The sequence below is a fragment of the Anastrepha obliqua genome, chromosome 4 (genome assembly GCF_027943255.1).
Source record: "Anastrepha obliqua isolate idAnaObli1 chromosome 4, idAnaObli1_1.0, whole genome shotgun sequence".
NCBI lineage: Eukaryota > Metazoa > Arthropoda > Insecta > Diptera > Tephritidae > Anastrepha > Anastrepha obliqua.
The window spans coordinates 32968591-32983361 of NC_072895.1; the positions used below are offsets into that span (position 1 = coordinate 32968591).

General features: G+C 38.0%; 1 protein-coding gene across 1 annotated transcript; it reads left to right on the plus strand.

Annotated features, from left to right (window-relative positions):
* Positions 1 to 761: 761 nt before the first annotated feature.
* LOC129246143 (juvenile hormone epoxide hydrolase 2-like) lies at positions 762 to 10712 on the plus strand. The gene is made up of 4 exons (XM_054884713.1): positions 762 to 1096; positions 1164 to 1363; positions 9545 to 9755; positions 9822 to 10712. Exons 1-4 carry the CDS (start codon positions 878 to 880, stop codon positions 10617 to 10619), a joined length of 1428 nt encoding a protein of 475 aa, XP_054740688.1. The 5' UTR covers positions 762 to 877; the 3' UTR covers positions 10620 to 10712.
* Positions 10713 to 14771: the final 4059 nt, after the last annotated feature.

The following is a 14771-nucleotide window of genomic DNA, read 5'->3' on the forward strand; positions in this document are numbered from 1 at the left end:
ATGGTTTATAAAAAAACATCTTGCATGAGCACCGATTCATGAGTATTTAAATACCCATTAGGCTGTAATGGGTTAAGTAACAGTAACCAAAAGATAACTGGACACCGAAGGGAGCGCGCGTTGCTTGTATGTATGTATGTAGATCGATAAGATAGGCAAAGAAATCGCAAATGCACATTTGCCTGCTGCTGAAATGAGCTACAGCCTGGTCAAATATAGTCATAGTCATAAAACTTATTTGAATGGTTTGGGAATTTCAACAAAATTTACGCAAATACGGTGTAAATATGTATGGGTATATAAAACATTGGAAATAAATCAGTTATTTATGGTCAATGAAAGGAAATAAAATTAAAAAAAAAATGTACATAGTTAATATTTCTGATATTCCAAGTGTTCCTCATCTTTTATACAGATACGCTAAAAATCTACTCCTTCTCATTTATTTATGTATCTATGAATGCATATTTGATTCAAATTTTTTATCGTTTTAGTCATAAAACATCTTAATCCTTTCACGCATACCACTAAATACTTTCAATATTCCAACACATCTTATCAATTTGAAGCACTCGAAAATGTCAATCGTGCAGCCAAGGTGCGCGTACACTCCACATACACCCATTTTTTTTTTTCGTTGTTGTTCCGAGTGAACAAACAAACGTGTCGATCTCTCTAAATTCAACCCGCCGACCACCGATAACAAAGCAGTCCGCCTATTTGGCTTGTAGCGCACTCGCAATCTCAGTGAACGGCCGCCATAAACCACAACCAACGCCAAAGAGTGGTGCCGGTCGTCAGTGCAAAGTGGCTAGAATTCGATTTCTGTGAAAGCTGCGCCCTTTCGAGTTTCAGTAAAACTTAAAATTTAACCAGAATGGATGTGTTAAGCGGAAGATATGTGCGGATATTCGGCTTAATTTGTGTGTGCGTGTTTATATACAATTACATCGGCGCAAGAATAAGCTTCGATGTGGAAAAGCCTGAGGTTTCTCTACAGCAATGGTGGGGCGATGGCGATCCGCCAGACGACTGGGCCGCATATTTAAAGAACACATCCGAGGTGATCGGCAATAAGCTGATGTACCCGGATGCGGTAAGCAATAAGTAGTTAATGGCGTGGAGAGGTAAAGACTAAACAAATCCATTTTTATATAATGCAGACTATTGATGATCTACGTGAACAGTTGAATCGCACACTGCGTTTGACCGAGCCATTGGAGAACTCTAATTTTAAAAATGGTTTTAACACTAAAGAATTGCAAAAAATCGTCAAATATTGGCGCGATAAGTACTTGCCACGTTGGCGCGAACGTGAATTATTCCTATGGCAATTCAATCATTTCACCACCGAAATTCAAGGGTAAGTGAAATTTGAATATTTTTTATTTATATGTAAAAGGTTTAAATGGATAGCCGTTAAAAGCTGGCAAAGCCCTCACACGACGGTGTAGCTCTTATCAGCAGGAATTTTCTGCATCCGTGGGATAATCGCCTTATAATAAATGTAAATTTTTTTGTTTTGCTAGTAAGTTTGTAGTTGATGGACACCTTAACCGGTCATTCGATTGGTGAGCTAATGCGTGCGTCTCTGCAGTTTGATTTGAGTTCGCTTGGATCCCGCAAGTGGCTTCGAGACATTCCGAAAAATCGTATTTGTGTGCCGATTGGTTTCATAAAGGGTGGTTAAGTTTAAAGGGCCGGTGTTGATTTTGAATAAAATACAATTTTTTTATGAAACTATTGTCATTTCTCTTTATTAGGATAATATTGGTATGGCTCAATTACATATGGAACAAAATATCGGCCAAATAGTAGTAGCGCCCTCGGTGGCACACCTCCATCTGATGGTCCAAATTTTCGATGACGCTGAGGCATAATTGAGGTTTTATGTCGTTAATGTGTCAAATTACCTCATTCTTTAGCTCTTGAATTGTTGCTGGCTTATCGACGTACACCTTTTCTTTCAAATAACCCCAAAGAAAGAAGTCCAACGGTGTCGTTGACGTTTAAGTGTGGTTCACATTCAACATCGGCCCTTGAAATTTAACCACCCTTTATATTTGGAATATACGAGTACATTAAATACGTAAGAAGAAAAATTTTTGCGGAAAATGGAGCAAGCAATTGGCACTGTGATTGAGATATATTTACACCTGTGCTCACAATAATAGCAGCGCTAGATATTGGCCGTAACAACCCGTTACCGAGTTACAGCCTGCCGAATAGTGTCTCGACAGGTGTCTCTGTTTTCTGCACACCTTTTCCAGTTTCTTAAGTCAAAAGAAACCAGATCATTTTCAATTTGGATCTGTCGACCGCTAATTCCCAATTCAAATACCTTCTTCGCCGGAGGATTTCCTTCCATACGGACGACATGACCCCGCCCACCTAAATCGCTGCAGGATGACTCGTTTGACTAGGTCCCTATCTCCCTAAAGTTCATACAGCTCGTGATTCATTCGTATACGGTAATCGTCATCTAGGCGAGCAGGGCCAAAAATCTTGCAAAATACTTTCCTCCCGAAAACTCCAAGAGCATCAAACATCTGATTGTTTGACCGTCCAAGCTTCAGCGCTATAGAAAAGCGACGGGATGATGAGCGTCTTGCAGAGTATTGTTTTCGTTTGTCGCGCGAGGACTTGACTACTCAATTGCGCACTTAGCCCAAAGTAGCACCTATTGGCAAGAGCTATTCTTCGCTTGATTTCAAGGCTGACGTCGTTGTTGCTGGTAATAGCGGAACCAAGATATGTGAAACGCTTTATGACAACAATGTATTTATAGTTTTTAACTTCGATCTGTGTTTTCAAACGCCGCGACTCCCTGCAAAGCGCCAGCATATGCTTGATTTTGCGCTCTTTTAGCGTCAAAACCAATCGTGCGAACACCTTTTCAATAGCCGTAAATGCGGCGGCGACATTCCGCTTGGTATGATCGATGTCATCAGCATACACAAGGAGCTAGACACTTTTATAGAAAAAGTGGCGTTTCGTTCTACCTCCGCTCTGCGAACCACACTCTCCATAACAAAGTTGAAGAGATCGCATGACAATGCGTGCCACCTTGTCTGCAACCTCGAACGATGTCAAAAGATGCGGAGAGGTATTTTCCTATCTTAACGGAGCTTTGTGTGCTGCTCAACGTCATTTTGCACAGCCGTGTCAGCTTAGCAGGGATACCGAACTCCGACATTATGAGTTGATCGCGAATCAGGCTAACACAGGCTGCCTTGCAGTCGACGAATAGATGGTGGTTGAACAGTTTTGACTATTTATTTATTTTTTATTTAATTTTACTTAGTTTTTTTTTTAACATTATTCATACTACAACAAAATCCATATAACTCAAAAAAAATTTATCAATATTTAAAACTACTTAAAAAATCCTGGGTATGCGATTATGTGCCCTTTCAATTTAGTATACATAAGTATCATATAAAAATTATCAAGTAACTTGCCAGCAACCTAATATCCGAGAATTCGCTCTCAAAGAGAAAAATATAAAAAAAATTATGATAGGTACATGAACGCAAAATCAGGCGAGAATAATCAAAAAAAGTTAAAATTTGAAAATTAAGAAAAAAATTAAGCAAATAAAATGCAAAATAACGAGCTTAGGTAGGTAGGTAGGTGAAATGGTTGAAGTGCCAGTCTGGCACTCCTCAAGTAGAACTAAAGCGCCGTTTTGATACCATTATGAGACCTCCAACAGGCAGATATCTACAGCCAGCCAGAGCTGTTGATATAATGGAAGAGACTGATTGGATTTAGGTTGGCGCACTGCCCCAGGCTGTCGAACAGAGGAGCACCCAGTGATTTTAATCGTCTAGCTGCCAAACCCGAACTTTTACAGAGAAAATGCTCTACAGTCTCCTTCTCTGAATGGTCCCTACAACTTCTGCAATGGGGGAAATGGCAATCCTAGCTTTCCCGCGTGTCTGCCCATGGTCCAGTGACCGGTAAACACAGCCACGAATTTGAAAATTAAATGGCGAGAAGTCCAAGGACTTTCTGAGTCCTTCGTATATCGTATTGGGGCCAAAAAATTTTCGAAATAGCACATTAAGAAATAGAGCACCATCTTTTCAGCGCTTTTCTCAGAAATAATGTGTGCAATTCCCCTTTAACACCTGTCAGGGGGATGCCGATGACCGGGTAGGAGGTCTCTGAGGTCAATTCAGTTTCCCTTCTGGCAAGCTTCTCAACAATTTCACATCCCTCTGTGTTCCTATGTCCTAGAACCCAGATCAGAGAAATTGGTTACCCGCACACCTAAGAGATTTGATCTCCTCTTTACAGGAGTTTACTAATTTCGTTCTGCACCATGGCGTCGTCAGAGCCTTAATCGCGGCTTGACTATCGGAGAAAATGTTAACATCTGCCTCGCTCTCGCGTTCCCTAAGCATTTTGCATGCCTGCAGGATCGCAAAGACTTCTGCTTGAAAAACACTAGCAGTATTCGGCAGTTTCAAGGAGATAGATAAATTTGCTGATTTAGAGAGAACCCCTGCTCCGACTCCCGATTCCATCTTGGAACCGTCAGTGAAGACAGAGCTTGGCATGATTTTATTTTGTTCACAATAATTTGTTCTATTCCATCTTCGCTGTCAGTTGAAGAACATTCCATTAGCAATCACAGCTTTCTTCATACATATTTTCATTGATATTTTCCTTTTTAATAACCAAGAAGTACAAGCATAAAACTCAAAAGATACCTTCAATGCTTTCGATGTGAATTTCGGAAACTGCAGCAACGGGGACTGCAGACTGTGGCTCAGAAGTACATTCCTCTATAAGATTGCCCAATTCGTATTCAATATATGACTTCAAATAAACCTTATACATTTTATCTAAAATAAATTTATTTACACTTTCCATTTTACAGGGTGGCTGATGAAAGCCGCTACCAAAAAAAAATTGAATAACTTTTTTTCTTTTTAAGTTATCTGTTCCATTTTTGTTTGAATTTGCAGATTGATCTTTAAAATTTATTAAAATGGATAACTGGGACACGCAAACAATTGGATAGTCCGCCGCTATCACGCACTGGAGTCCGTAGTTTTGGTACAGAGAGAGTACAGGCGGATGTTTGGCGGCGATCCCCCGAGCAGATGGACCATAATGAGACTGGTGAATAATTTTGCTGAGCAAGGAACAGTCGCAAGAAGGCCTTATCATCGAAACCCACCAGTTCGGACGGAGGAAGCGATCGCTGCTGTAGCTGCAGCTATACAAGGCAATCCAAGGGTTTCAACAAGAAGCTTATCTGCTCAACTTGGTGTCAGCCGACAGTCTTTGCAAACAATAATGCACAAAGATTTAGACTTATTTCCCTACAAAATTCAAATGGTTAACAAACTGAATGCAGCAGACTTGCCGATTCGATTGGAATTTTGCCAGAAGATCCTGCAAATGGTGGAAGAAGACCAAAACATGTTAAACTGCCTTTTCATGTCTGATGAGGCCCATTTCGATTTAAACGGCAATGTGAACAAACAAAATTGTCGAATATGGAGTACTTCTAACCCACAGATACTCCACGAGACGGAATTGCATCCTCTTCGCGTGACAGTGTGGTGTGCGGTTTCTTCACGCTGTATTGTCGGGCCTTATTTTTTTGAAGAAAATGGTCACACCGTTACGGTTACTGGAGACCGTTATTTGAAAATGCTGAAAGAATTTTTCTATCCAGAACTACGCCGAAAGAGAATTCCTTTCAACTCTGTGTGGTTTCAACAAGATGGGGCAACGTCTCACAGAGCCCAGACTGTTATGACAGAGTTGCGACGAAAATTTCCCAATAAACTGATTTCAAGAAACTCCGAATTTCGTTGGCCCCCCAGGTCGCCTGACCTTACTGCACCTGACTTTTTCTTGTGGGGTTTATGTAAACAAGAACTTTATAAAACAAAGCCAACAAATTTGGATGAACTAAAACAATCCATTCGGGCAACAATTGCGGCTATTCCTGTCGCAACTCTCAAAGCAGCAATGAACAACTTTTTACTAAGATGCCGCACTTGTGTCAACGAGCATGGGGGGCATTTAAATTCAATTATTTTTAAAACTAGTTAAGCTACATTTAATAAAATTTAATGACCTTCAACTTAAAAAAAAAAAATGAATTCCATACACTAAAAAAAAGTTATTTGAGTTTCTTAATGTAGCAAAATTCATCAGCCACCCTGTATTATTATTATTTATAGAAGATATATACATATATACAATATAACCCTAACTTAATTAGCACACTAACTACTAGGGCCTTCAGTGCTTAATGACTATTACAAAATGAATTATTTCTAACTGTACAATTTAAATATGGTCTGATATATTATATTAATACTATTCATATAATTGTATATTTTAATCACATTGTCAAAAGTAACATTATTTAATAGAGTGGTTGGTACCATAGTTCCGAATGCAGTAGTTCGTTTGGTGGTAGTGTTAGTCTAGAATATGTTCGATTGAGAGATGAACTCCACAAAACTAACAAATCCGGGAAGGAGAGCCGAGAAGAAAATGTTCGTGTGTTACTTTAGTATGACCGAGTCTCAGACTTTTGAAAGTTGTGATCTGGTGTTTGGAAAGGGAAGTTGGGAATAGGGATTTTTTACAATCAGGATTTATAAGGGTGTATGGATGATTAAATTGAGACCATTCAACCTTTTTCAAGTGGAAAGAATGGAGGTTGATAGTTTTAAGGATGTCATCCGAGCAGAATGTACTTTCCATTTTAATCACAATTGTTTACTTAAATTCATAAATTTGAGTCAATTCGCAAATTTGAATTCGTTTTTATTTTTACTTTGCGATCAGCTGTTTTTCTCACTTGCAAATATCCAGTAAAAAATTGATGCTTCTCCTCAAAATGAAATGTTATTTTGCTCCCTCACTTTCCCCTACTTCGCAAGTTTTTTGGATACATGAACACCAAAACAAACTCGACATTTTGTAATTTTTTTTTTTTTTTTTGGCAATTGTTACAAACTATATTATTTGCTTCATGAACAGACCTATTTTATTCCATATAAAGAAATTTGAAAAATTTCTTATACGAGAATCACACTTTTTAATGAAATGGCTTTATTGTTTTCCAAAATTTTCACCTTGGAAGTTAAAGCACTTCTGTATTCGCTTCAACCAATTTTCAAACCACTTCTGCACCTCAGAAGTAGATGCCTCCAAAACGAGCTGTATAAAGGCTCGTTTAAAGGTTTTTTCATCAATTCTTCTAGACGACCAAATATGCATGCAATATGGAATGTATCCTTGTACGATCTCGCATTATTAATACAGTATAATTCTTCTTAACCGGTTTCGCATTAACCGGTCGACGGATTAACCGGCCTGTTTACAACAGCCGAGCGCAATGCAATATTTTCCAAGAAATTCACCGACGAGGCGATGCGGCTGGGATTCCCCGATATTACGGGGAGATCCCGGCGAAGTAAACTATAAACGATGTTAGATAGGATTTTGTCATTTGTCGTTTTGATCAATTTGGTTTGTTTTTGCTGTGGGTACGGACATAACATCGTTCTTTCCTTAACAATGAGTGCAAAGCGCAAACGAATTGTGGTTTCGATGGATACACGTTTAAAAGTGCTAAGGCGGATTGATAATGGTGAATCTGTAGCGAAAATATGTGCAGAATTTAATGTTGGAAAAAGCACTGTAAATGACTGGCGAAGAGATAGGCGTTCCATTGAGGAGTTTTGCTCGAAAATGGAATCTGATAGAAATTTGGGTAGCCGTTGTACGAGAAAAAAACCGATTTGCGAGGTCGTCGATAAAGCTTTGTGGATCTGGTTTCTTCAGGAATGTCGAAGAGGTACACCGATTGGCGGCCCAATTTTGAAAGAAAAAGCTTTGGCTATCCACCAGAAGATTAATATTGGAGGTGACTCTGTGGCAAGTGATGGTTGGCTTAATCGATGGAAGAAGCGACACGGAATTCATTTCGCACATGTAAGTGGAGAAAAAATGTCTGCTGATACTTCTGGTGCGACAGAATTCAAGACTAAGTTTGGTGAAATGCTTAAAACAGAGGAATTATCTCCAGAACAAGTCTATAATATGGACGACTTAATATGGACCGGGCTAAACATTAAAATGTTACCAGAAACAACTTTTCTAGGCAGTCATGAACAGTCTGCCTCTGGCTTCAAAAAGAACAAAGCACGTATTACAGTGGCCGTTTGTTCGAATGCAGCAGGGACTCATAAAATTCCTCTTTTCGTTATTGGCAAGTCTGCTAAACCACGAGCATTCAAAAACTTGAATCCATCTTCCCTTCCGGTTTATTATAAGTCACAAAAATCAGCATGGATGAATTCAGACTTGTTTAAAGAGTGGTTTAATTTGGAGTTTGTTCCAAAAGTTAAAAAACATTTAAAAAGTGTAAACTTGCCTATTTAAGCAATTCTAGATAATGCTCCAACTCATCCTCATGACTGCGCTGTAGATGACATAAAATTTGTTTATCTTCCTCCTAATGTGACAAGCTTAGTGCAACCAATGGACCAAGGAGTGATCGAAAGCTTAAAAAGACGATACAGGCGTAAACTTGTTTCTGAAATTCTGCAACATTCGGAGAGTGAAGACAAAGGTCTTTTAGAAGTCATGAAAAAAATCAATATCAAGGACGTTATCTAAATGTTAGCTACAGCATTTCAAGAAATGCCTTCTTCAACGTTTGTTAAGTCTTGGAGAAAACTTTGGCCGATGTTGAGAATCTAATTGTGATCTCGAATATAGCAGGGACTAAAGGAAAAGAAAACAAATCTACTTTACAAGACCTTCAAAAGTTATCGGGTAACGAATCATTACAGGCAGAAGATGTGGAAAATTGGATGATAAACTGTGACGAACACTTTGAAAATGAATTTTTGAATGATGACAAAATCATAGATTTAGCAAACAAAGAACAAGAGGAAGATGATGAGAGTAGTGACGTTGAAGAGGAGAAAACAGTTTCTCATGAAGAAGCCAAAAATGTGATGGAAATTACATTGAAATACATAGAGCAGCAACATGAGTCAACAGCACTAGACGTTTTGGTGATTAGAAAATGGAGGGATGTCGCATTCAGAAATTCACTGAAGGTTAAAAAAACAGAAGAAAATCACAGACTTTTTCAAAAAATAATTATTACACTTATTTATATTTTATTGATGTAACACATTAACATATGTAAATATGAAATACATAAATATGTAAAAAATGTTTCTCCATTTTTTTATATGTATGTATGTATACAATATATTATACAAGTACACTTCGGATTAACCGGCCAAAACGGCAACCGGAAAGGAATACAGTCCCGAGTTGACCGGTTAAGAGGAATTGTACTGTAGATGCATAGCAACGAGTGTTTCTGATATAACAACCCTTTTTGGGCGCTCTAATGACGTCACCAAGCCGTTTCTGTATCTGTTTCGCTCATCCTTTTAGCATTGAGTTAACGCTTATAACTCACAGGCTGAGGTGTGGATACCCATACGTACATTTTTTCTAATCGATTTTCTTATTACAGCTTGCGTATGCATTTTTTACATTTGATGGTTTACGATGAGAACAAAGTGGGCAAACATCATTATCCAGTGCTCCTTCTGCATGGCTGGCCCAGCTCAATACGTGAATTTTACACTCTCATACACAAACTCCATCAGACACACTTAGATAAAAACAACAAATACATTTTCAATGTGGTGGTTCCCAGCTTACCGGGCTTTGCATGGTCGCAAGTAAATCTTAATAAATTTTATTACTATTTAATTTTTTTTACTATTTAAATCTTCTTACTTTTACAGGGAACATCGAGAGAGGGCCTAGGTCCGGTTGAAGTGGCCGTCATGATGCGCAATCTGATGCTGCGGTTGGGCTATAACAAATTCTTCATTCAGGGTGGCGATTTGGGATCGTTAATTGGTTCTCATATAGCTACCCTATTTCCAGAGAATGTATATGGATACCATTCTAATTTATGCACTGTGCTCACGGGTAGATCTTTCATGAAAGGCTTTTTTAATATAATGTTTACGAATTTCTTCGGTACGCATGGATTTGAGGAAAACATTTTCCCACATACGAAACTATTAAAACATTTAGCTGAAGAAACTGGCTACTATCATCTGCAGGCTACGAAACCTGACACGATTGGGGCTGTGCTCACCGATAATCCCGTCGGCTTGGCTGCTTACATATTGGAGAAATGGTCGTCTCTAACCAATAGAAATTATAAATTGTATGTGAATGGCGGCTTGAATGAGCGTTTCACCTTAGACGCACTTCTCGATAATGTAATGATATATTACTTGACTAATTCTATAACAACTTCGTCGCGCATATTTGCTGAAAACTTTTCTCAGCAACAAATTAGCCTGCAAATGAATCGGGTTCCGACAGATGTGCCAACTGGTTGTGCGCGTTTCAAGCATGATTTTATACACTGCCAGGATAGTCAGTTGAAGGATAAATATCGCAATTTAATTCATAGCACATATTTTAAAGAAGGTGGCCACTTCATTGCACTGGAAATGCCCGAGTTGTTGCACGCGGACTTCATAGAATTTGTCAAAAAAGTAGAGAAATTTAGCAAACTCATTTAGCTGAAAGGTTAGTTCAAATATAGATTAATTTAAGTCTCTTAAAACAGATTAAAAACAGATAAAAATAAAACGGGCTTACACATCTAAGGTTAATGGATGTTTCCTTTTATTTATGAATAATAAAAAGTAAAAATGGGTGAGTACCAAGGCGCATTCATTAATGGTGGTAGCACTAGACCAACAACACTATTTTGTACCTTTGATTGTCAAAGCAAAGTATTGGAAAAGTAGATAACAAAAAATGAATTCGCCTTGATTCATTCTGGGTTGACAGCCACATGGACACGGCGAAAGAAAAAAACAAATCAGCTGATTTGCCGATACCACCTTTAATAGATGCGCCTTTATATGTATAGCTAGTTTTTTTATTTGGAAGTTTTTAATAAATATTGTTTATAAACAAAAAGAAATTATAATTTGAATCAAAGTCATATAGAAACTGTTCCAATGTTAAAGGAAAGGTATAAAACTAACAAAACTCAATTTCTCATTTTACGGAACACGATCTAATTTAAGCGACTCCGCTGTAGTACATCCTGTCAGCTCAATTCTGTGGTTGTTGTTGTTGTAGCAGCATAAGCATTCTCCATATAAAGGCTGGTTAAATTTAAAGGGCCGATGTTGAATGTGAACCACACCTAAACGTCAAGTTTTTTTCTGCATTTCATTTGACATATTTCAATTTCAGACTAACTCAATTTGAACCATGGAAAGATACATAATCGAGCAACGCGTTAAAGTTATTCAGGCTTATTATGAAAACGGGCGTTCAAATCAAAATGCATATCGAAGAAAATCATCTTCAGTGATGAGGCACATTTTCATCTCAGTGGATTCGTCAACAAGCAGAATTGTCGCATTTGGGCGAATGATAATCCAAGAGTGATTGCCGAAAAGCAATGCACCCACAAAGAATGACTGTTTGGTGCGGTTTATGGGCCGGTGGCATCATTGGGCCGTATTTTTTTCCAAAATGACGCCGGTCAGGCAGTTACTGTGAATAGTGTTCGCTATCGTGAGATGATAACGAACTTTTTATGGCCTGAATTGGAAGATATGGATGTGAACGATATGTGGTTTCCACAAGACGGTGCCACATGTCACACAGCTAACGAAACAATGGCTCTTTTGCACGAAAAATTTTATGGCCGAATAATCTCACGTCGCGGCGATGTCAATTGGCCGCCAATATCATGTGATTTGACACCGTTGGACTTCTTTCTTCGGGGTTATTTGAAAGAAAAGGTGTACGTCGATAAGCCAGCAACAATTCAAGAGCTAAAGGATGAGATAATTCGGCACACTAACGGCATAGAACCCCAATTATGCCTCAGCGTCATCGAAAATTTGAACCATCGGATGGTGGTGTGCCGCCGAGGCTGTGGCGGCCATTTGGCCGATATTTTATTCCATACGTAATTGAGTCATATCAATATTATCATAGTAAAGAGAAATGGCAATAATTTTCTAAAAAAAATTTTATTTTATTCAAAATCAACACCGGCCCTTGAAGCTTAACTACCCTTTATATTCAGGGTATGCTGCTGAAGTTACAGTCCTTGGCCGGATATAAATCCGGATCGTTTCGGGTACGTAGAACCAACTCCCGTGGGAACAATCAACTCAGTTCTCTTCGATCTTGCTGAAGGCTTCTGCATATGCCTGCCAAGTGAATTGCACGATATTCACTTCAAGCGTCAGTAACGATTAGTAATCAGTAATCGCGAAAATGCCATCCCGCGGAAAAATAAGAAAATTATCCAGCCCTGAATCAGTTGTTAAACAGGCGTAATTTTGCAGTTATATTTAAATTTCTTTATTTAAGGGGTTATACCTATACCTTGTGAGCCCGAAAAAATGGACGATTGTCATAATTTTTTTTAAATGTGTTGTAGAACTTATATTTAATACTGAAGGGTAGCTCTCGAAGAATTCATTTTGGTGTTTTTATTTTAAAAATGTTATTATTTATTGTTGATTTCGCCCCTCCCCCGAAACGCTGTTTTTTAGAAGAGGCTTGCGGTGATCACGGTAGCGCATGAGCAGCTCAACTGAAATCAAAAAAATTAAATGATTATTGTAGAAAAATGTTTTTAGTGAATCTGAACGGTTTATTTACCCAAAAAAATTTTTTCTCGATATGAAAACCGCTTTGCACCAAAAAAACGATTTTTGAGGGGGGTCGAAAAATTAAAAAAAGAATTAATTCCAGCGAACTATGCAAATATTTATAAAAAGTGAACCGTTCAGATTTACGAGGTTGTAACTTCGAATAGTTTAAAAAAAAAGTTTATGCAAATCGGTCAAATAGTTTTTGATAAATAAAGATTACCGCGATGGTAATTTTCAAAAAACACGACTTCGAGATAATCGCGTCTAAAGTTTTGCGTGCACTTCATTTATGGATAAGGTCGCGTGCATCCACAGTCTGTAACTTTCGTTCTAGTGCTCCGATATTTATGATTTTTTGAATTTATATTTTTAAGATGATGTACTTTTAGAATATGCCATAAAAAACTTTTCGATTTTTTAGACCAACACAAGGAATATAACCCCTTAACTCGTTTATATGTTTACTCATTTCAATCCTAACCTAACTTTTTGTTATTGTGTAGAAATATTTGCTATTTGACACCCAACTATTTCTCATAGCTCATCAAAAATTACGCCACAGCAGCTTGTGTTTTGAGTTCCTGGATAGAGCTACAAAAAATAAGTCATCGGCTGTTCATTCGTTTATTTTTCATTCATCCATAACATTCGACTCTCCGTCGAAGGAGGAGAAAATATAAAGTCTATCAAATATAGAGTCTGAGTCAAGCGCGGTCTTTCTGTCCTTTTAAATATAAATATTTTACTCCAGGAAATTCCTCCAAATGCCCAAATTCGATCGCGGCATAGTCATAGTTCCTAAATTAGGATTACTTGTTATATAATATATAAAAACCTTCTCCTCTTTTCTTATATTTCAATAATTGTATATTCAGCAATATTGAAATGCGATTACGTTTTCCTTTTTGTTTCCTAACTATTCGATTTACTTTGACAGCTCAGAACAGTTATAGCCTAGACAGACGGTAGCGTTAATCGGGATTAATGACTTAATTCGGGTTTATCTCAGGCATTAAGTGCAACAAATGAGGATTGGCAACTACACTTAATTCTCATAATTTAAGCGGATTAGGGGAATTTTCGATGGCAACATTGCCGTAAACTGACACTTAATATACATTGTGAATGAAAAATAATGAAACTTTTATAGAGAAGAACAAGAAAGACTACATGCAACGCTACGAGGGCGGGTCAATAAGTCCGTGAGTTTTTGTATTTCTGACCTCTTTACTGAAAAAGAAATACTGCTCCTGTCAACAGGCATCTGTCAGTTGACTCCTGTCAAAATTTGAACGTGCTGCGTCAGTAAGTTTGTGTTTTACAGCTACCTTTATCAGACTACCCAGTAATTTGAGGAGAAAATGAAAAAAACTGAATTTCGTGTGCTTATTAAGCCGATTCACCCTTAGAAACCCACTGTTTCGACTGTTGTTTGGTCTCTGGTGTGTGGTGATGGATCCATGTTTCGTCCACGGTAACAAAACGGTGCAAAAACTCCTCCATATTGCGATTAAACAACGCCAAATCTTACTGTGAAGTTGTTACACGATTGCGTTTGTGGTCGACTGTGAATTACTGGGTAGTCTGATAAAGGTAGCTGTAAAACACAAACTTACTGACGCAGCACGTTCAAATTTTGACAGGAGTCAACTGACAGATGCCTGTTGACAGGAGCAGTATTTCTTTTTCAGTAAAGAGGTCGGTAATACAAAAAGTCACGGACTTATTGATCCGCCCTCGTAGTTTGCACTAACACGTTGGAAATTATGTTAATTGTTTTTATATTTTCGCACAGTTTGAGAAATAGCAATTTAAGATTTTTTTATTAAATAATTATTTCTTAGTTTCATGGCAGCTAATACCCGTATTTGTTGCCTGCGATCCATCTTTTACTAACAAATCTATCCAATAAACAAATCAGCTGTTCACTAATCCGCGTAACAACTGCCTGTCACATTACAATTTTTATCAGAATTAGCTGCGCCGGTTATCCCAATTAACGCCGCCGTCTGTCAATGCTATAAAGTCTTGACTGACAGA